Source organism: Pezoporus wallicus, unplaced genomic scaffold, assembly GCF_028554395.1.
Source record: "Pezoporus wallicus isolate ANWC-B61680 ecotype Strahan unplaced genomic scaffold, APGP_CSIRO_Pwel_v1 scaffold_7107, whole genome shotgun sequence".
Lineage (NCBI taxonomy): Eukaryota > Metazoa > Chordata > Aves > Psittaciformes > Psittacidae > Pezoporus > Pezoporus wallicus.
Genome location: NW_026642114.1, coordinates 2,246,831 through 2,266,455, shown reverse-complemented (window position 1 = coordinate 2,266,455; position 19,625 = coordinate 2,246,831). Strand labels below are relative to the sequence as shown.

General features: G+C 43.9%; 1 protein-coding gene and 1 long non-coding RNA gene across 2 annotated transcripts in view; both read right to left on the bottom strand.

Annotated features, from left to right (window-relative positions):
• The window catches only part of ABL2 (ABL proto-oncogene 2, non-receptor tyrosine kinase), a 52,145-nt gene extending 49,075 nt beyond the window's left edge, over positions 1–3,070 (bottom strand). The window contains exon 1 of the mRNA XM_057427264.1: positions 2,842–3,070. Within this exon, the coding sequence (XP_057283247.1) occupies positions 2,842–3,019 (178 nt within the window). The 5' untranslated portion in view covers positions 3,020–3,070. The remainder of the gene's footprint in view (positions 1–2,841) is intronic.
• Positions 3,071–6,333: 3,263 nt separating this feature from the next.
• Positions 6,334–15,775, bottom strand: LOC130608888 (uncharacterized). The gene is made up of 2 exons (XR_008974662.1): positions 15,441–15,775; positions 6,334–6,532 (listed from the first exon to the last, which is right to left on the bottom strand). It is a non-coding gene; the product is annotated as an uncharacterized LOC130608888 (long non-coding RNA).
• Between the last annotated feature and the right edge of the window lie 3,850 nt (positions 15,776–19,625).

Genomic DNA, 19,625 nt, shown 5'->3' with positions numbered 1-19,625 from the left:
CTTTGGCAAGAGTGCTTAGTAAGGTTCATAGTATAGTACGAAATCTGCCAATGTGAGCTGAGGCAGAGATTTACACCTGTAGGTCAATAGGTTGCCTTCCTTAAATAAATGACTATCAAGAAAAGCCAAGGAAGGTAGATAATCCAGGCTCATCCTTTGACTGGCTGGTTTAGTCGCTGGTCCAAGAGGGCTAACTCATAATCCTGTGCTTCTACCATCATTTTTCAAATACTGTGAATAGACATCCTAGAGACAGAATGGAAGGTCAGGTTCAGAAAGAAATTACTATAAAACAGGAATCTAGATCAAGGAGTATCGCCAGCAAGCACAGCATCCCAGCAAAATAAGAGTAGCACTTAAGGCTAGCAAAAAGCTAGGTTAAGTAAAACAGGACAACAAGGTTAGTAAACGAAAAATAAGAATAGAAGTTGAGAAATCCCCTCAGAAAGGGAAGTGAGGATCACAAGAAAAGAACTGAGAAAGGAAGTGAACTCCAGATTCAGAAATATTAGAAAAATGATTTATTATTGCCCAAGACAAGTATTTAAATAGGTGCTCAACTTTGATTAGCACTTGGTACAGATAATCAATAGCAAGTTGTTCACTCATTTCTAGTAAAATGTGCATGGAATCAGGGAACAACTTAACACGGCTGAGGTACTCACCAAAACAAGACAGCAGTTTGAAGCCTGCTCTAAAACTCAAAAACTGGATTGCCAAAAACACACACCCCTTTTACATAACCTAACAGAATAAAAAGCTGTATCATATTTTCAATAGACATATCTTCCTTTACAGTCTGCAAAGAAAATAACAGAGGCAACAAAAACCTAATGAAAATTATATCAATCACCTTACCACTGAAGCAGATAAACTAAGCAATATAAATAGTAGAGAAAATATTTTTAAAGATACAGTCATTGTTATCACAGAGAAATGTTCTTTTTATATGCCCCTGAACAGTTTTATTCAGAGCGTGTTAACTTCCCTGGCTCATTCTTGTTTTGAGTTGTATGGAAGACAAAGCAGAGGGCTGGTAAAGCACATAATTTCTTGTCTTGGTGCGCATGCATGCTTAAGAAAGCTTTTCCTCTCTATTTCCCTGCCACTCCATGTTAATAATTCTACCATCTACCTTTAAAATTTAGTAGGGCAGAGGGAGGAGCTAGAAGAATTTATTTAGGATGCTAAACTAAATTACTACTAAAACACGCAGCAATAAATGAAAAGATGTGCTTGAGTCGGTCTCAACTGTGTTATTCTGAAGTAACTGCACGTTCCCCAGATGCTGCACTGTACTTCCCACAAACACCCTTTCTGTCCTTGCCTTATAAAAGCAAGAACTAAATAGCCATCTTGGTACCAAAACACAAAAAGAGACTATTTGTCATTAGCAGGAGTGCTCCTGCCTGCTCAGTCATACTTAGCATTTTGTCTAGATAGCAGTTTTGCTCTAAAGTCTAAAGATGTAGACTTCAGCATCCTGAATGAAGTGGGGTACATGCATAACTTCTGAATTCTGCTCCTGACATTGTGCATTTCAGTATTTGTCTATTATAGTAATGGTTTTGCCAAAGAGACTTTTAAAGTACAAAAACAACAGAGTAAAACATGAAGTTGATGATACTATGTCTGAAGGATGCAATAAAATGCTTAGTTTTAATTGTAGTAATAGAGGGTCAGGCATTTCAGCAAGCTCAGAGTTCTGTTTTGATTTCAAAGTTGATACCACTCCCTGAACTCAAAAGCTGTAAGACTGAGATTTTAAAAACCAAATATATTGGTGCACTCTTGTTTTGATTCATACTTATGTGTCAGCAGTCACAGCTGATGATATTTACATTTAGACTGCTGGTTGCATGTTCCTTAATCTTTTTGCCTATGCTCATTCTATTGAGCAGAAGAAAACATGTATTGTCAGAAAAAGTTTGCTCTATAAACACTGACATATCTCTCCACCTAAAGCCAAACCAGTCACACTCTCCATAGCAGATTCAGCTCCTTAGGATTAGAGATGCATCCACGCATCTATTCTCAACATGCTTGTCAGAGCAGACAGGTTTCAGTTGATCATACCTTCCAAAACTTGTGCATTATATAAAGGTGTTGCCAGACAGATAAAAAAACAACAACAACAAAATTCCACATAATTACAAAGGGGAATTTGAAGTTGTGGGGTCCTCCTAAGAGAGATTAATGAAACTGATCGTGTTGCATTAAACATTTCTGGTATCAGTTTACAGGAATAAGAATAGATGTGGACAGGGAAAAACTTAAACAGAGAAGGAGATTTCAGCTGTAACACCCCAGTCAAAACAAAATCGTTTGCTCTGTCAGGAGCTATACAACAACAGAGACTTACAGATGTAGATGGGCAAGTTACAAGCGCCCCAGTAAATAAGCACATGTACAGTTTACCTTTGTAAATAAAACCAGAGCTAGGAAACGCCGCACTGACAGCCGCCAAGAACTGCGAGTTTTGATTCCCGGTGGTGCCACCTCGCTGCCGCAGATGCCGGGGAGTCCCAGCTCCGGGGGAAGTTCCTCCGGCCCCGCTGCCAGGCTCCGTGCTGGGCCGAGGCAAGTGTCCCCCGGGACGTGGCACGGTGGCGGGGCTACCCCGCTCCCCCCGCCGGGAGAGGCGCCTCTCTTCGCCCCGCACCTCTCCCCTCCCCCAGTTAAACCCACAACAACAAAGGAGGCAGGGGAGGAAGGGCGATCTCGCCCCTTTCCCCCGAGCCCCGCGATCGACCCTCTGGCCGAAGCCGAGGGCAAGCGGGCGCCCCCCGAGCCGCGGCCCTCCACCCACCCGGCGGCGCGGCCCCAGCCCCGGCCCCTCACCGTGCTGGGTGAAGATATTGAAGCCTCCCTCGGCGGTGCGCCCGGCAGCCTCCCGCCGGCGGCCCGCCGGCTTGGCCGCGCTGCTACCCCGCAGTCCCCGCGGCTGCTGCTGCTGAGGCGGCGGCTGGTGCTGGAGCCCGGCGCCCGGCTCCCCGACGCGGCCCACCTGCTGCCCCATCGCCGCGCTCCCGGCCGCGGCCCGCGCTCACATGCCGCCGCTGCTCCCCGGCCCGGCAGGCGGCCTCCCGCTCCTCCCCCCGGCGCGGCGCGCCGCGGCCCGGCCCGGCCCGGCGGCTCCCGCCCGCCTTGCCGCCCCCGCCGGTCCCCGCGGCGCTCCGGCCTGGGACTCACGAACTCGCCCCCTCAGCCCCCGTCGCCATCTTAAACCACAGAGCGCCGGGAGAGCGGGGACAGAGCGGCTCCTGCAGCCGCCTCCGGTCCTCCGAGGGAGGTCGCTCACCCCTCCCCAGCAGCGGCAGTCTCGCGCGGTCGATCCGGCACGGTCGCACGAGCAGTGTGGCTGTGACGGGGACAAGTAGGGACTGAGGAGCAGGACCCCGGGGTACTGCCCGCATTGTGCCCTCGGAGGGACCTTCCTTCTTGGCCACGATTTGAGGCGCGGGCAACCTGACCGAGTGCTGCGGCCGTGGCCCGAAGGTTGCCCCACTCAGGGCAGCTGAGTGCCGGCCCCACAAACACGCTTTCCCTGCAAGCTAAAGCAAGGCTGGTTCACCTGCGAACCCAAGCAGATGTGAGGTGCGATGCTGGGGTCGCGTACCCGGCTGCAGAAGGGAGCCGTGGTGGGCCCGTCCTGAGCCATACACATCTCCTCCATGGCTCACCAGGCCCTGGATGAGCTCCTCTCATCCAGGACCTGCTCTCCTGGCCAGGGGCGTAGAGGAAGAGAAAGGCACTGTGTGTGAATACCATCAGGCATATTAGTGGCCGTGTGTCGCTGACAGCAGCATCTTGTCATCGGGTGGCTGAACATGCACTCTATTCTGTAATTGGTAAACTGTTTCCTTTCCGCTTCTGTAATGTTAGCATAAGGTGGTCCAATTCAAAGCAGAAAGGAGAGGTTTCATTCTGAAAGATAATGGTCTTTGTTGCAGTTTAGAGGAACTAAGAAGTATTTCAGTCACCATGCTGGCTACTATTTCAGCAATGCCTTGGCAATGTTGCTTCATCGTGGATGAGCTGTCATGTTGCTCATCTCAAATGCCCTCACCACATCAGTGAGAACTGACATGACAGTGACAAACTGACTTGGTAAGACCCAGAGCCAGCCAAGGAGCTACTGCAGCCTATGGCTGGACCAACCTTTGTGTGGCTGTCCTGGGTTGGGAAGGTGAGAAGAAGCTTGTTTGCCAGTTCCATGAAAGTCAGCTTTCTTCATTATATTTGTAGTTACAGGAATTCTAAGGCTGTAGTTTACCTTCTCAGGATCATGAGGTGGTACCAAAATTCTATCCATACTATCACATGCACTCAGACTGCACCCTGCCTAAAATAGGGGTGGCTCGTCCAGCTGGCTGGTGTGTACTCTGACGCAGGCTGGAGTAAATGGGAGTGAGGAGCACATGGAGCCAGAAATGTCTTAACTCATTAAATTATTGGACTAAAAACACACAGCAAATTATTTCTGGGAACATCTGAGTTGTAACATAGGGTATGCATTGCCACGTCCAGGACCATGTATATGAATGGTTATGTGTATATGAGCAGAGGCTGTCTCTGCAGGATGGACAGTCTCTGGCAGAACTGGCCCACATGGGTAAACTGCAGTGGAGATATTTCCTGGTCTCATTCCAGCTAGAATTTGCAGGGTTTGGCATTTGTAAATGGTTTGCCTTGTAAACAAAATATATGTTCTCTGAAGACTGTAGAGAGACAACAAACACGGAATTCCCTCACACCATTTGCAGTTGCCACTTTAAAAATCAAATATGATTTTTCTTTCCTAATGCCTTTTGCTTGCTGATCCTAAAGAAATATCCAGAGAAAGGCCATTAGCAATTTAAAAGAAGATACAGTGTCAAGAGACTATTATACGTAAGTGCACTAAGGGGAATTGGGTTCAAACACTATTCTTATTCCTCAGATCTCATGAAATTCTTCCTTCTCTCTACCAGCAGCGTGTGCACATATAGCAGCTTGCTGTGAGTTACATTAATGTCTGACTGCATGGAGCTTGTCTGGCACAGAGAAATGTCTTTATTGGGGATGGAGTCAGGCAAGGGCTTTCTAAAAAGGCCTCTTACAAGGGGAAGAGGGCTGCAGCATGGTTACCATTTGTTACCATAGTATTTTAAGATCATGCTGTATCCTATTAAAAAAAGTTTCAAAACTAGTGGCTCAGCCATTGCTGGTTGTGTGCTAAACAAGCCATACCCTCAGACTGTACCCTGCTAGGTCCTCCCAACAACATAGTTTGTATGGTATCATATAAACAGGGTATGCATCTGGTTGGTGACTGTCTTCTAGAGTGCCTGCTAGAAAAGCAGTGGGGATATAAACAAGAAACTCCACAAACTTAAAATGACTCTGTGCTACTGAGTCATGGATGACACTGAGCCACAGCATTCCGTATTGTTAAAGTGGGAGCTAATAAGTATTTACTTCACAGAGTGTCATGGTTATTAATCGTGAAAAGATTACACAGTGCTTTGAAGAGGTAAACTCTGTATCAATGCTACCTATTATTATCAGCTGTGATGCTATCAGCCTCGTGTAGGATCAGGAATAGGTTGTTTTTCAGAAATTAATTTCTTTTGAAGAGGTCTGCCACCATGCATTAATGAGATGTCAGTAACAGTTACTGTTCTCCTGGTGATTTTGGGCTTCCAGTCAACCTGCCATCTCATGAGCTGTTCAAGTAAGGGATAAAAGGGACCAAGGAACAAAAGCAGCATTGAGGTTACAATGATGTGCCTGACAAGAAAATTGATATTTCTAGAAATGCTTTTGAACTGACTTTAAATATTCACCATATATCCATTCCTTGAAGCTTCTTCTAAGCACTGACAGTGCATTGCTCCACATCCACAGTGTGCTTCCAAAATCACACAACCAAATGATTGCTGGCTGAGCAGACTTACATGCTCAGCATTATATGTCATGAGCGTGCTGCTGTCATCCACCTGAAATACAGGCCCTGTGCCAGAAGCAGCCTGTGGAAAAATTGGAGACTCCTAAACCTAGCTAAGCGTTGAATCAACTGGGAGTTTTTGTTTGTAGCTTAGGAAAAATGAACTAGCAGTACTCCACCAGTTGCTTGAAAATTAATTCTAGGGGTAATCTTTGCTCTTCTTCCAACTCGTACACCTTCTGTGTATCAAAGCTACATAGAGAAACAGATTTGTGTTGAACATTTGGCTGGTATTTAGGACATGGATGGTATTTGTTGAGGTATTTAAGTGCCTTGAACAACAGAGTACTGATTGAGGTATTTGGTGAATTCTCAAGCATAAGGGATACATGTGCATAACACAGCATGATTTTTATTCTCTTATTGCAATACCAGAACAAGTTGTGAAGCTCAGGACAGCTGTAACTCTGCTGGAATGCCTGCAAAGGTCATGTGTAATGTCCACTAGATGGCCATGGCATTGCTCTTCAGTATCCCTGTAACACCCTGGACTTCACCTGCTTGAAAACCAGGCAGCCACCTCTTAGACTAAATGGAAGGGTTCTGGCAAAAGATATTAAAACAAAACAAAACAAAAAAAAACAACAACAAAAAAAAACAGAAAGAAAAAAAAATATTTTAAAATCTCAGCTGATAAAGGCTTTGTGACACAAGGTTAGTTACTCCACGTTATACACTGAAAGCTTGTAAGTGCTGAGCCATTTCAAAGGAGAATGTTGTTTCTTGGTGCAACATGTACAAGCACTCACCCTTTAATCTCTGATTGACAGCTCTTAAAATGTACCGTCTGCACAGATCTTTCATGGCACAATAGGTAGTGTTTCAGTATTGTCTTACAAGTTATTTGAAATCATGACTATGATTTAAATTGGAATTTATGTACAGTGCATGCAAGATAGCTTGGGGTACTGACATGCCTGTTCAATGAGAGTCTATGAACATAAAAGTTTTCTGGAGAAGTATGGTTTTCTAACAGATTTTGCCCAACAGCACAGAAGGGTTCACGTGCAGCCCTTGACAGATGATATTTCCTCTCAGAATAACTGTTCTTTCTTCCACCATAGCTAAAATTAACCCCTCACACACATACCCTCCCCCGAACACTGCATCCCACCACCCAACTCAGCCCTTTCCTCAAATCAACCAACCTTTTATTAATTTCTTCGATGCTGCTTCAGCATTATCCTAATTCAAACCACTATTCTGACACTGCCAGCTACTAGTCTAAACATTGACACCTACCAGGAGAGCAAGTACATGAAGGTCTCTGTGCAGAGGAAGGAAAGGACCTGGGTGTGTCCATGTGTAGAGACAACTGCAGCATCTTGGCCATCCCCATTCTTTTATTTGGCCCTGTGGTTTTTTATTAGATACATTATATAACTAACCATGCTTGTGGATCATGGCTATATGGCCGGCCCTTGTGTATGTATCTGCTAAATGTAAACAACAGCCCATAAACTGTGCTGAAATTTTGCAGAACTATACCCTTCATGGTATAACCCATAACCTTTTCACAGCCTCTATCAGAGTAAAGCCAGAGGTGGGGAGACATAGAATAAGCAGATTATAGGACTTCTTTGGTTATTTATTTCCTGTCTGATATATTTCTGTAAGTACTACAGCTGCACTGCTCATTCCAAGCATCTCTTTAAGGCACAAAATGTTGTAGAAGGGTATGCTAATATGAACACTAAGAATGTTGTTTCCTTGCCTTTTTCCTTGGAAAATGTTGCCTCCACCAAACAAAAATGATGACAAGTCTCTGCATCTGCTGGGAATTGTAAATTAGTACTCAGCTTGCACAGTGTGATCACTGATAAAGTACATTTGCTGAGGTAATATAAGGTCCCTTGACAGTGCTGGTGATGATTCAGGCTTTTAGGCATTTTTCTGCAGGTGGGTCAGTAGGAATGTTTTGCCACCAGAGTTCCAGGGTTGCCTCAATTCATGTTTAGAAGCCTAATTTTTTTGGTTCCTCATTTGAAATCTTAATAGCTCATTGGACAGTGAGGGAGTTCTCTTGTTTGCAGATGGAAGATTTTCTTCCCATGTTTTCTGTTTTCTCTCTCTGAGAGGTTTGCAGCCAGAGAGCTGACATTTAGATATGGGATAGCAAATGCTTCAGAGCACAACACTATACTGTGGTACCTCCATCGATGCCTCTGAGACCAACCCCATCTTACCTTAGATTCCTCTGATGATTACTCTACTGTTCTTCAATTAGAATAACCACCATGATGGTCCAAAACAAAATAAAGGCTCATTAGCCAAGAAAAAAAAAAAAGAAAAAGAAAAATTCTTGATTTTCCAAGACATGCAGCTGAAGTAGGCTGGAATTAGAATCATTTAGGTTTGAAAAGACTCTGGACTTGGCAGTGCTTCCTCTCCATGCTCTTTGCTTCATGTGCTAGTTTCCCCTTGTACCTCCTCCACCTCTGTCTTCTTGCCTCCTCACACTGTCACTTATGCTTGGAATACTTTGCCAGCCAGTGAGTTCCATGCAGCTTTACTTCCCCTTTAAAAATCATACTGAAAACTGTACCTTCCAAAGTTGCCCTTGTTATTGCCAATAATTAGTATCTCTTTGATTGCACTCCTGGTATTGCTTTGAATTGTACACACTTCTGAATTTTGTCTTTGATCTTGTAAGGAAGCTTGAGGGTACAACTTCTTGCAGGATTGGTGTTCTGTATTATATATTTAGGACGGCAGGGATCCAGCCTTGATCTGAACCACTTTGGTAAATGCCCGTGTGCTCTGGCCACAAATGGTGTAATTACTCTGTGCAACGGTGCTAAATAATTTAATCACTTTTAAAAGTCAAAGTTTGGTCTAAAATATTGTTCTTGTTTTATTCTACAAAGTTTGGAGATTCTTTCTTAGCAGGCTTTTTTATTTAATTATGCAAGAATTATAAGTGATTACTTTGTCTTTCAAATAACATTGTGTTCTTTCCTTACACAGTTATATGGTATTAAATATCCATGCTTTTCAGCTTCCAGCTTTAATGTTATTTCTTAAAAAAAAAAATAATTTCAGTAGCATGAAACTGCTTTAAATAAAAGTGTAATTGTTCAACTGAAGCAGGGGAGAAAGCATCAGGGTTTTGTACGATGTTTCTGTGAACACACATGTATGTGTATGCGCACAGAAAAGACTGGTACCCAAGAGAGCAGCATATACATTTGTAATCAAATCTCGCTTAAATTTTTAACTTGTTCCTTCTGTTAAACATGCAAATATTTCTGTTCTCTTTGCAAATTCAGCCTCTCTGCTCATTACCAAACCTTTCAGAAAACATATAAGCCGACGTCTTCCCCTGATCAGGCTCTTAATGTGTTTTGTGTCGTCTTTATTTAGACTGTAAATTTGCTGAAGTAGGAAATGTCTTATAAAAAAACAGCTATACCGTCTCATTTCACATCCAAATTCTTCTCCTGTACCAGCTGTGTGTGTTTGCCTAGCAGCAAGTCTTCTGTTAATGAATGACTTGTTCTCATTAGCTTGTCAGGCTGGATATGTAGCCTGTAGTTCCCACTCATACAGAGCAGCGCTCCTTCCCTTGTAGCTTCTAGTAAATCAGACAATGAGACATACAAAGCCTTGTGTCTCTGAGCCTGACCTTTGTACTTGTACTCATTAACTAAGACAGAATGCCAAAATAAGGTAACTAGCTGCTGGTTACATGTATTTAACCTAAGTGGAGTCCTATGGGCTGCTTGGTGCAGGGATTCTTGCAGGCTTTACTATCAGCTGCTACTTCTAAGCCCTCTTTAAAAGAGAGGGAAATGGCAGAGCCAAAGGTGTTGCACTTGATACATTTCTTCTGTGAAGTTGAGGTCCAGAGTTGGAGGTTTTAAAAATGAGGCTCTGAGCAGCTTCATTTAACTTTGAAGCTGTCTGTGCTTTGAGCAGGAGACTGGACTAGATGGGCTGCAGTGATCCCTGTAAACTAAAATTCTTATTCTAGCAAAAAGTGAGTTCACCTGCAGGTTTATGCACCATTTGGAGCATAAACTAAGACTGTCCTCTAACTAGGCTGAATTGGTTACAAAAGTCATAGGAACTGAATATTTCTGGAATGTCTGTCTCTCCATCTGATTTGCATAAAATAGGCCAACAGGTTCTGAAGTTATTGGGAGGTAAAAGACAGCTAGGGAAGACAGACAATCCCTTCCCTGCACACATAGGACAACTGTATAAGCCTTGTTTTCTTAATAAAATCTTTCTTCCCCTTATCTTTGTGCAGAAAACTTGTCTAGTGTTCATCTAATGAGGCCTGAAGTCATACTACATACTCCCAGCTGCAGCCAACCTGAAATAATATGTCCCCAGAGCCAACAGCACATTTCATACAGCTGAGGCATTTACTGTGCAATCCAAACTATGCAGAGAAGTTGAGACATTTAGGAGTGAAACCCAGGCATCTTCTTTCTGATAGTCAGAGATTATATCGTTGTGCTCACACGAGCGTGTGTTTAAGTCTGCCTGGTGCCTTGTCTGTGTCAGCAGACACAGGAGTATGTCTGTTACCTCTGTGTCGTCTTCAACTTTCTCATATCCCAGAGTGACAGAAAGGGGAATTTGACCTCAGTGTGCTAGAGACCGCCTGGCTGTCTGCCTTTCCCTTTTTGTCTACTCTTTCTTAGGATGCAGTCACACTACAAAATTACCTTGAGTCATCAGTCTTGGAAGTTTTTCCCATGGGTTGCTTGTGATAAAGGGCAGACATACTAGACACATTACTAACCTGTGCTGCTAGGGAAGGCACTGATAAGGCATGAGTCCACTGTGGATTGTATGTGCTTCTGAGATTTCCGTCTACCTGAACCAACACCACATCCCTCCCTAACATTTCTTCTGCAAGGGAGCAGTCCTATAGCTTCATTCCACAAAACTTGCCTGATTATCCGAGAGTCTCCTTTAGCAGCCATGGCAGCAGATTAATCTGTTTCCCTTTCTCCCAGTTTGCAGAGAACACACCTATCTTTGTCTGCTTTTGATGGCCCTGAAAAACATTACTTCTGTGGTCCCAGGAAAGAGCTTTAGAGCACTTCTATTTTCTGCCTCACAGGGAAGCAGGAACTGTGAAATCACCAGCATCCTCTGTTTGTATGTTCCCTGGAACTGTTATACTGTGCAGTCTGAAATAGAGATCCAGCCTCAGGGATTTGCTAATGATGCATTCAGTCTCAGCATGGCACATGCTCATTCCTGGGGAGTTACTGAGTTAGCATTTATAGTTCTACACCTTTCCTCTGAGTAGAAGAAACCCGCTGATTTTCCCTTAGCACTGAGGTCTTGTGTGTTGGATTCTCTTCTCATGACAGCTTACTTGGAATGCCACCAGAAATCTTTCAGCCTGGATCCTTTCTCCTAAAATCACAGACTACAGTAGCATCACACCAGTGATTCTCCCATAACTTGGTGTCTGATCAGCAGGGAACAGTAAAATGAGGTCTTATGAGATGCAATTTCAAAAAACCAAAGACTTATGCGCTGAAGGTGGGCGATTGTTGCTGTGGACACTGGAAGCCTTTTGCAACTGTGAAAATTAGCTCACAAATAGGAAGCAATAAGCAGTCGGTCAGGAAAGCACAAGTGGAAAAAACCTGGTGAGTGACCGCTGCTGTTTGCTTCAATGGTACTCTTGTGGGTCCCTACTGTAGAGAAATGGCAGTCGTAAAGGATGAAGGGAATTCACTCAGGGCTTACCCTGTTCTCTGGTTGTTTTGTCAATTCATGTTTCTGCAGCCACTTTATGCAATGAGGGAATTTTTTTGTGTGGGCAAGGGTTGCACTAACAGGAACACTTTTACTATATTTCATACTAACTTGCTAGTGAAGACAAGACCTCTCTTGCATGACCTACATGCCTGAACTCAGAATCCCTCCCCTGGGCCTGCCATCTTCAGATTTAAATCCTTTAAACAAGCTCAAGTTTTCATCTCCTCATCCATATTTCCAAAGCATGTAAGCCTCAAGGCACTAGGCCAGTAACGGAATAGTGCTAAGCACAAAGATGTTTTTATGACCACATCAACTCTGTGCAATACAGGTCAACTGCAGCAAACCCTGCAGATTGCTTCACCTCCCAGTGTAGTTCCATTATAACATCCCATTTTTGCCAGTCCTCAGCTGATAGCAAAACTCCTCTTTTGGCTTTGTAACTCTTTGAGGTTTTGGGGTTTTTTTTTTCACTTTCAGTGAAATGCTCTTGAAAGCTGCCAGAGACTCGGCTGTGACAAAGATCTATCTGAATTTGGGGTTTTGGAAGTGTTCCTTCACACTTGTCATGTCTTTTAATAAGCACTGCATTGTACCAAGTCTGTACATTCTTTACTGTTCTACTTGTTGCTATGGCCAGAGGTGCCAAGTTTCAGTCTGAATCTTTTGAGAGACTAGACAGAAATCTCGATTTTCTTTTTTTCTGCTTAGTTCATGCTCCTGGCCCCTACAGTGTTCTCCCTTCACCGTTACCCAAAACTTCTTTCCAAGACAGGAAGGCTGGAAGCCCCTGCCCTCTCCAGTCCCTCAGCTTGTATAACCAGCAACGGTCTCTCCTTGCCCTGAATCATAGTGGCAAAGAAGTGAACACATGGATGGATTCCCTCTCTGGCTAGGTGTTTCCAAAATCAGGGAGAGGCAGAAAGGAACAGATGGGAATGGCCTTAACAGAGAAGAGGGAAGTTTTTCGCAGGGGAGCTACAAAGGCATGGCATTGTCAGTCCATATCAAGCTTGGAAAAGGCTCTTGCAGAAGGGAGAGCAGCAGGACACACTGCCTCATTGCCATGGAAACAGCCAAAAAGCTGGCTGGGCAGATTTAGAAATGTCTCCTGCTTGGGACTAACTTTCGGAAGATGGCATCTATCTTCACAGAGATTAAAAAAAGGTGGAAAAGCGGAAATGTCCAACACTGAAAGCTGAAAACGTGTTTTTCTTTCTTAATCTACAATGGAGAGTCAATCTTCCATGGCTTTATGAAGATATTTTTTCTCCTCTGAGAAATACATCCTGGCTTTGATGAGGATTATTTTTCCCCATGTCTTCATATTTTTGGGGATTTTTCATTACAATGATCAAACACTTCTGGCATTATGATTCTGGCTGTCATTTTGATACTCTAGATTTCTCCATGGTGCTCACTATGTCTTTTGCAAGCACATTCGCTACCTATGTGATATTTCTCTGTAAGATCTCTCCTTGATGGCCCTAAGGGTCTCATACTCCCTGAAAGAGGCTGATCTGTTCTCAACATAGCACCTCAATGTTGCTTTTTTGCCACACGCCTTTCAAATCCAATTGTTTTCCCGCAGCCTCATAATGTTATTTTGAAGACAGTCTAAAAGATTACAAATATATATATATTACAGCATGTGTATGAAATCCCTGCCTTAAGAACATGCTTCTGTTTCTACAAGTGGGGAGTGGAGAAAGCTGTAGAAGTCTCCCACATTAGAAAAGTGAAAAAGTTGATTACTGCACATAGAAAGTTATTAGTCCCCATAAGCCCTTTGCAAAGTAGGACTGTACATCTGTAAACTGCAAGCAACTGTTTTGGAAATCACCCTGGACCAGTCATTCCATAAGCACTAATTCTCTTCCATGTCCATCATCAGGTAGTGCTGTCAACAGAATGGTAGAAAACACTTGCTTGCAGAGTTTTCTCCACCTAAGCACCTTAGTAGCTGTTGAGAGAACAATAGCAAACTATTTTGTATTTACTTAGGGGGGGAGAGAAAAAATGCACATTTTTATGAAATATGAAGAGGAAGAGATTACTACTACAGAGTAGTGAGTTGTCATAAAACTAGGTGTAAAATGTCTCCTTTTCCACCTGCTGTGTCTTACCTCCACACAGAAGGGTCCCACCTGCGTAGCCCAGCTGGCAATCTGTGGAGTCACAAGGAACATGTACAGTTGCTACTGTAAGAACAGGAAGGAGATGCTGGCCAAGTCCAGTGCTGAGTTTCCACAAAAATATTTAGAAAGCCCTTATATGTGGGAGAGTCAATATGAGTAACTAGACCTGTTTGTTCTGGAACTATCTCTCTGAAGTCACTCTTCCAGGGCTGCCTGCCCATTTAATGCTGTACATTCCTGCTGAAATAACTTCAGAGACCAGGTCAATATTTTCATGCAATTTTAATAAGCAGCAGAATATGCTGCAAAATAAATCTAAGATTGGTTTGAGGTAGTGTCACCAAGTAATGATGATGATATATAATGTGGTTGGGACCCAGGTGAAATTGTTTCTGAGCCTAACAGAGAGAGAAAGCTGGGATGTTGCAGAGGGTGAAGAAGAGCAGGAAAAGACAGGAAACACAGTTCAGATTAGCAGGGCTAGGCAATAGTTATACCTATACAGATTCAATCTTTCATGATTTGATGTTTACAGATTAGAAGGATCTACTTCTTTTTAAATATACTGAAGAAATAACTTCCTCAAGTTAAATAAAACCCCAACAATCACACCAGCCCAGCTGCAAGATTCATTCCATTACTTCAGAGTGTTAGGGAAAGGAAAAGTTATTTATTCCTCAAAAAATAATGCAAGTTTCCCTTTTCAGCAATGGAATCACCACAATTAAGTTGGCTGTTGCACCTCCTGGTCTGTCAATGATTATTTTAGTTCTGTGGCAAAAAGTGATGCGATGTTTGAGGAGGGATACCGCTGCCCTCTGCCGGGAGAGATTTCTTTCCAACTGCTTCATCTTCCTGCAAAACTTGATTGCTTGGAAAGTAACTCGAAGTGGGGAATTGCTCGCTGGAGTTTTAATTCCTGCTGCCTCTGTCTTTCCTCCGAAATTTGCTGAATCTGTTTCACCAAATATTTTGAAAATCAGACAAAGTAAAGAGGAGCAAGGGCAAATACATACAAAATATTAACATGCTGGTAGCAGGAACTGTGAAAATTTGAACTGGAGATTTTAAAAAGCAATCTTTATGATGTGTAAACATTTCAGGCATCCTCAACAATATCTGCTGATATCTGCTGGAGCTAGTTTTCGGTTTTCCTGCCAAAATTCAATCATTCATTACCAGATCAGGCTGAATCCCTCTACAGTTTCTTAATTCTATATATATGTGAAATTATATGTGTGTATATATATATAAAATTATATATATATATTTAACTGCAGCACTTGCCTAACTGAGCTTTGGCTTCAGTCGTACATCCACACCATTTTTTCTGGTTATGCAGAAATTGAAGCTCATTTTACTGCTTCATTTATAACCGGCTTAACATTACAGATCTGACATTACTGTAGTTCTATTGTTTCCGGTTAAGGAAACATTAAGTGAAACATGTAATAATGTTTTTAACCACGTGAGGGAGCTATTTCATTTATACATCAGGATGTTGCTATTGCGCGTACATATTGGGAAATTATAAACAATAAATAACTTTTATACAGCTTATTATAGGATACATCCCACTTTACAGACACACGTGAAAGTATTAAGGCTCTTGTGTGACTGAATTTAAAGCCCACAAAGAAGTTTTAAAGGAATTAACCATTCTGGTCAATAAATGCCAGCATCAGGAACAGCCACAGCTACTTATTCCCTGACTGACTGACAGCAAAACTCTTAAAATAGAAAATAAATTAGAGTTACTAAGAATTAAGAGTAGGCAGAGATAATCACATCTATTTTGCAGCAGTGCAAAAAATGACAGGAGAGAACAAGACCAGGCACAGATTTTCTAGTAGGGTTGTGAAAGCCTCAACTCTCCGTCTCGCTTCCCTTGCCATCCCCGCCTCTCCGTAACACAGGCCGGTACAGGCCATGCGGCTGCCTCCCCAGTGCCTCTCTCGGCTGCACACACCCCCCCACCCCCCAGTAGTAGTGGGGATATATCTGTCCACCCTGGGCATCACAAAAGCATGAACAGCAAAGGGTTTTCTTTATGCTTCCCCTGAGCTGATAGGCAGGCTCAGGTGCATCAAGAATGTCTACAATCACCAAAGTGATGGTACATAATGTGCACATAAGAGCTGTAAATTGCACAGACTACTTGGGGAGGGGTAGTGGAATAGAGAAAGACAGGGAGGAAGGAAGGAGGGAAAGGAAGGGAGGGAGGGAGGGAAGGAAGGAAGGAAGGAGGGAAGGAAGGGAGGGAGGGAGGCAGGAAGGAAGGGAGGGAGGGAGGAAGGAAGAAAGGAAGGGAGGAAGGAAGGAATCAGGGAAATAAGCAGTGCTGCAGAAATCAAGTTGCCTGGCACTGTGGGTAGGTGAGAGCAAGTGAAGCTGAAGCAAAAAGTTGGGGTGCCTGGGTTCCCATGTCAACAAATGGGAAAGACCACATGCTGATTCAGCCAGGAGTCCTTAGGAACGGTTGTGGTTAGGCAATCACTGGGCGATGCAACCCATAAGATTAACAGTACAACACTAAAAAATCAAGATTGCAATCACTGTAGTGACAAGCAGAGTAAATGATGTAGCTGATGAAACAGTGCAGCAATTTGGACTGGTGAAGACACAGCAGATGATGGGTGTGAGTGGCAGGTAGCAGAGGCAGCAATGCCTTCTTCCAGTTTCCTGTGTAAAGGATGGAAAGAAAGGTAAAAAGAAAAGCAAACTGACTAACTCTGAAGGTTACATACGTTTTACTTTCTATTAAATGTATCTTATGTATTTTATTAAATGTATCTTACCATCCAGAGTTAGGATTTTACTAATTTGATGAAATAGTTTCTTCAACAATTTGTTGAAGTTTAGGAAACTTCTGGATGTGTTGTTTTTGGGGGGTTGTTTTTGTTGTTTTTTTTCTTTTTCACTTCCTCACAGAGCCAATGGTGGCACCACAACACAATTCAGTGTAAACAGCACACCATTTTCAGCATGCAGGCACCAGCGATCATGTATAGCTTGATCTGAGAGTATCTTTTAGCAGTATTCTGTTCAAATCAACATCTTCAGAACAGGGGCAAAGTTACGTGAAAATTCCTGGTGCAATCATCATGCAGCTGGTCACGTTTCAGCAATCATAAGATTTTTTGTTGTTTTTTTTTTTTTAACAGCTTTAATATTAAGCAGGATCAAGCCGGAGAAAGATGGGTGATGGGATAATAGTGTGAAACACACACTGCAAACTAGATCAGACTTTTTCATTCGGTGGCTCTGCTCAGAGTCCCCATAGAATATTTAATATAGACTAGTTCCAGCAGTCACACATCGAAAAAGAGTCTGTCTCGGGTGTCTGTTGGTCAAAACAAATTTGTTTTATTAATGGGTCTGATAGAAATGTTTTGATACTGCATTGTAGCTTTGCCCTTTAGTTTGGGACAACGGCTCCAGGTGCACCTGGGTACATATTGTGCACAGGGCAGCCCTTAAGTCATGCAGGGAAGGGAAGACACGCACTTGGAAATTAGTGGCTCAGCTCTGACTTTGGGAAAACTTCCCCATTTACACGGTGAGATGCAGCTCCTGAGAGGTTACTGGAGTTTGTTCAGTGGTGACGTGTTCCTGCGCTCCTCTGACTCACCAGCCGTCACGAGCTGTGTCTGACCAGGGAAACAGAGAAAGCGAGGGTGTAAACCCCAGCCTTTTGCCCAGTTCCGACCCTCTGCAGTACAGGCTGGGACTGGGAGGACCCCCCTCCAGCCAGGCCCCTTCTCGGCTCCCCCCTTGCTGGTGAGCTGCAGCTCATGCTTCCCAGGGTAAAACTCGTGAAGGTGAACACCCCCTGCCACAAAGCCCCACTTCTTGGGGGACAGGGGTTGCTATTTAACTTGGCAGGCACTCCATTTTTACTTCCCTTCGCAAATATTTCCCTCAGTCCCGTAAAGCCGTTTGAAAGAGCCTCACGGGGGGAATGCGCGTTTGTACCGAGCCCCGGGGGAAGTGCTCGATGAGGCGGCACCGGCGTCCTGCCGGCGCGGTGCTCCTACTGGGAGGAGGTTGTGTCCGGAGCGCTTTCGCAGGGCCGTGCGGCTTGGGGAGGGGCGCAGCGCCCCGCGGGCCGTCCTCAGGGCTGGGGCTTGGGGGAGGTGTCGGGGGGGCGTGGGTCTGATTGCTGGCTGCGGGTACCACCGCATAACTCTTCAGCGCTTGTTTCCAGGATGTTAGTGTAGAAGGTAGCTGACTTACGGTCTCAGGTGTGCTCCGAGTCTTGGCAGTGCTTTAAGCAGCTTCCATTGTTATCTGCGGGTTTGGGGCTTTTAATCTTTCTATTTTCTTTTCTGTTCCTCTGGTTTTGCACGTTGCCGATGGGCTGTGGAATGACCTTAACTTTGCTGTGGTACCAGCCCAGTGTGCAGAGAGCTCTGCTGGTACCGAGCATGTAGCACACCGGCTCTGCTAGTTGATGTTATGCCCTGAGGGCAGAAGGAAAACCTTGGAAATATGAAGGGTGTTTGGGATATGGTTATTAGTGTAAGCGCTTTTGGAGGTAGAAGATGTGCCCTAACTGTGCTTTTGAAATGCAAAGATTTACTTCCTATAGCTTGTCTCCTGAGGCCTGCTTATAATTACCAGTGTTTCGAAAGGGGAGATGGAGAAACTCAAGCTTTCTGAGACCTTTTACGAGTACCGTAAGGCAGTCATGCCTATGAAATCAGGGAGTTTCTGCTGGGAAATCTGGTAATGGGAGATATTTGTGGTCCTGCATGTCCTGCAGGTGCTGAGTGGGGGAAGGAAGAACTAGTGAAGGAAGGTGAGGGGCAGTTTCTTTTTGTGATGGTGATAGTAAACGTTTAGAAGTTATCCTGGCATTGTGTCATGATTGATTTAGTTCTAGCAGAGATAAGAGGGGAGGTCTGATGCCCTCTGTGTGCACTGATGTGCTGATGGTTGCTTAGGTACTGTAATGTTACACCTCTCATCATATGGGGACTAGACCAGGAGAATGTTTTTACGTATTTCCCCTAGAACTGTTCTTGTTTTGATGTGAAAAATCTGAAATTAGTACCTCTTTAAGTTAATTGCTTAAACATCCCCCCGTTCCTCCCCCCCTCCAAGGCATGATTTTTCTTTCCCCCATCCTGAAACTATTTCTGATTTCTTTCTGATAGTCTTTTAGTGAGATACTCTTAACAACTGTGCACTGGAGAGAAAGGAGTGCCTTCTTCACCTCTTGAAGGTGATGAACAGTGTACTGAGAATTAAACTTGTGACTGTGTGTTAGAGCTGGAAAACCTGTAGCTTTAAGAACAGATGTGGCTCACAACAACTTGGAGGAGGAGACAGTGGAGAGGCTCACTTAGTGGCCCAAGGAGTAGCTTGTTAGTGCATGAATTTATAAGGCAGCTTCATTTGTCCCTTCACTCTTCTGTAGACCCTATTGTGTGACAGAGTGATCCATTCTTAGCCTTTGTTAGGATTTGGGGCATCTCTTTTCTGTTAAAGCAGGAAGATTGAAATGCTTGCCTGTCCAGCATCTCCAGGTAGTTGCAAGCCCCAGGTGGGCAAAATAATCCTTTGCTCTAATGTGATTGTGGGAAGGCTAGGAAGTGGAAAGAGTAATGTCTTCATGATGGTGACAGATGCATGTTTAAAGGCAGGAGCATTTCAGCAATAACTGTGTGTGGAGCTGGTAGGAAGTGGGTATGTCCTGCCAGCTACCTTTTTGTACTGGTTAGTATGGTTACTGCAGGAAGATTTGTCACATTCTTGCTTTGTTC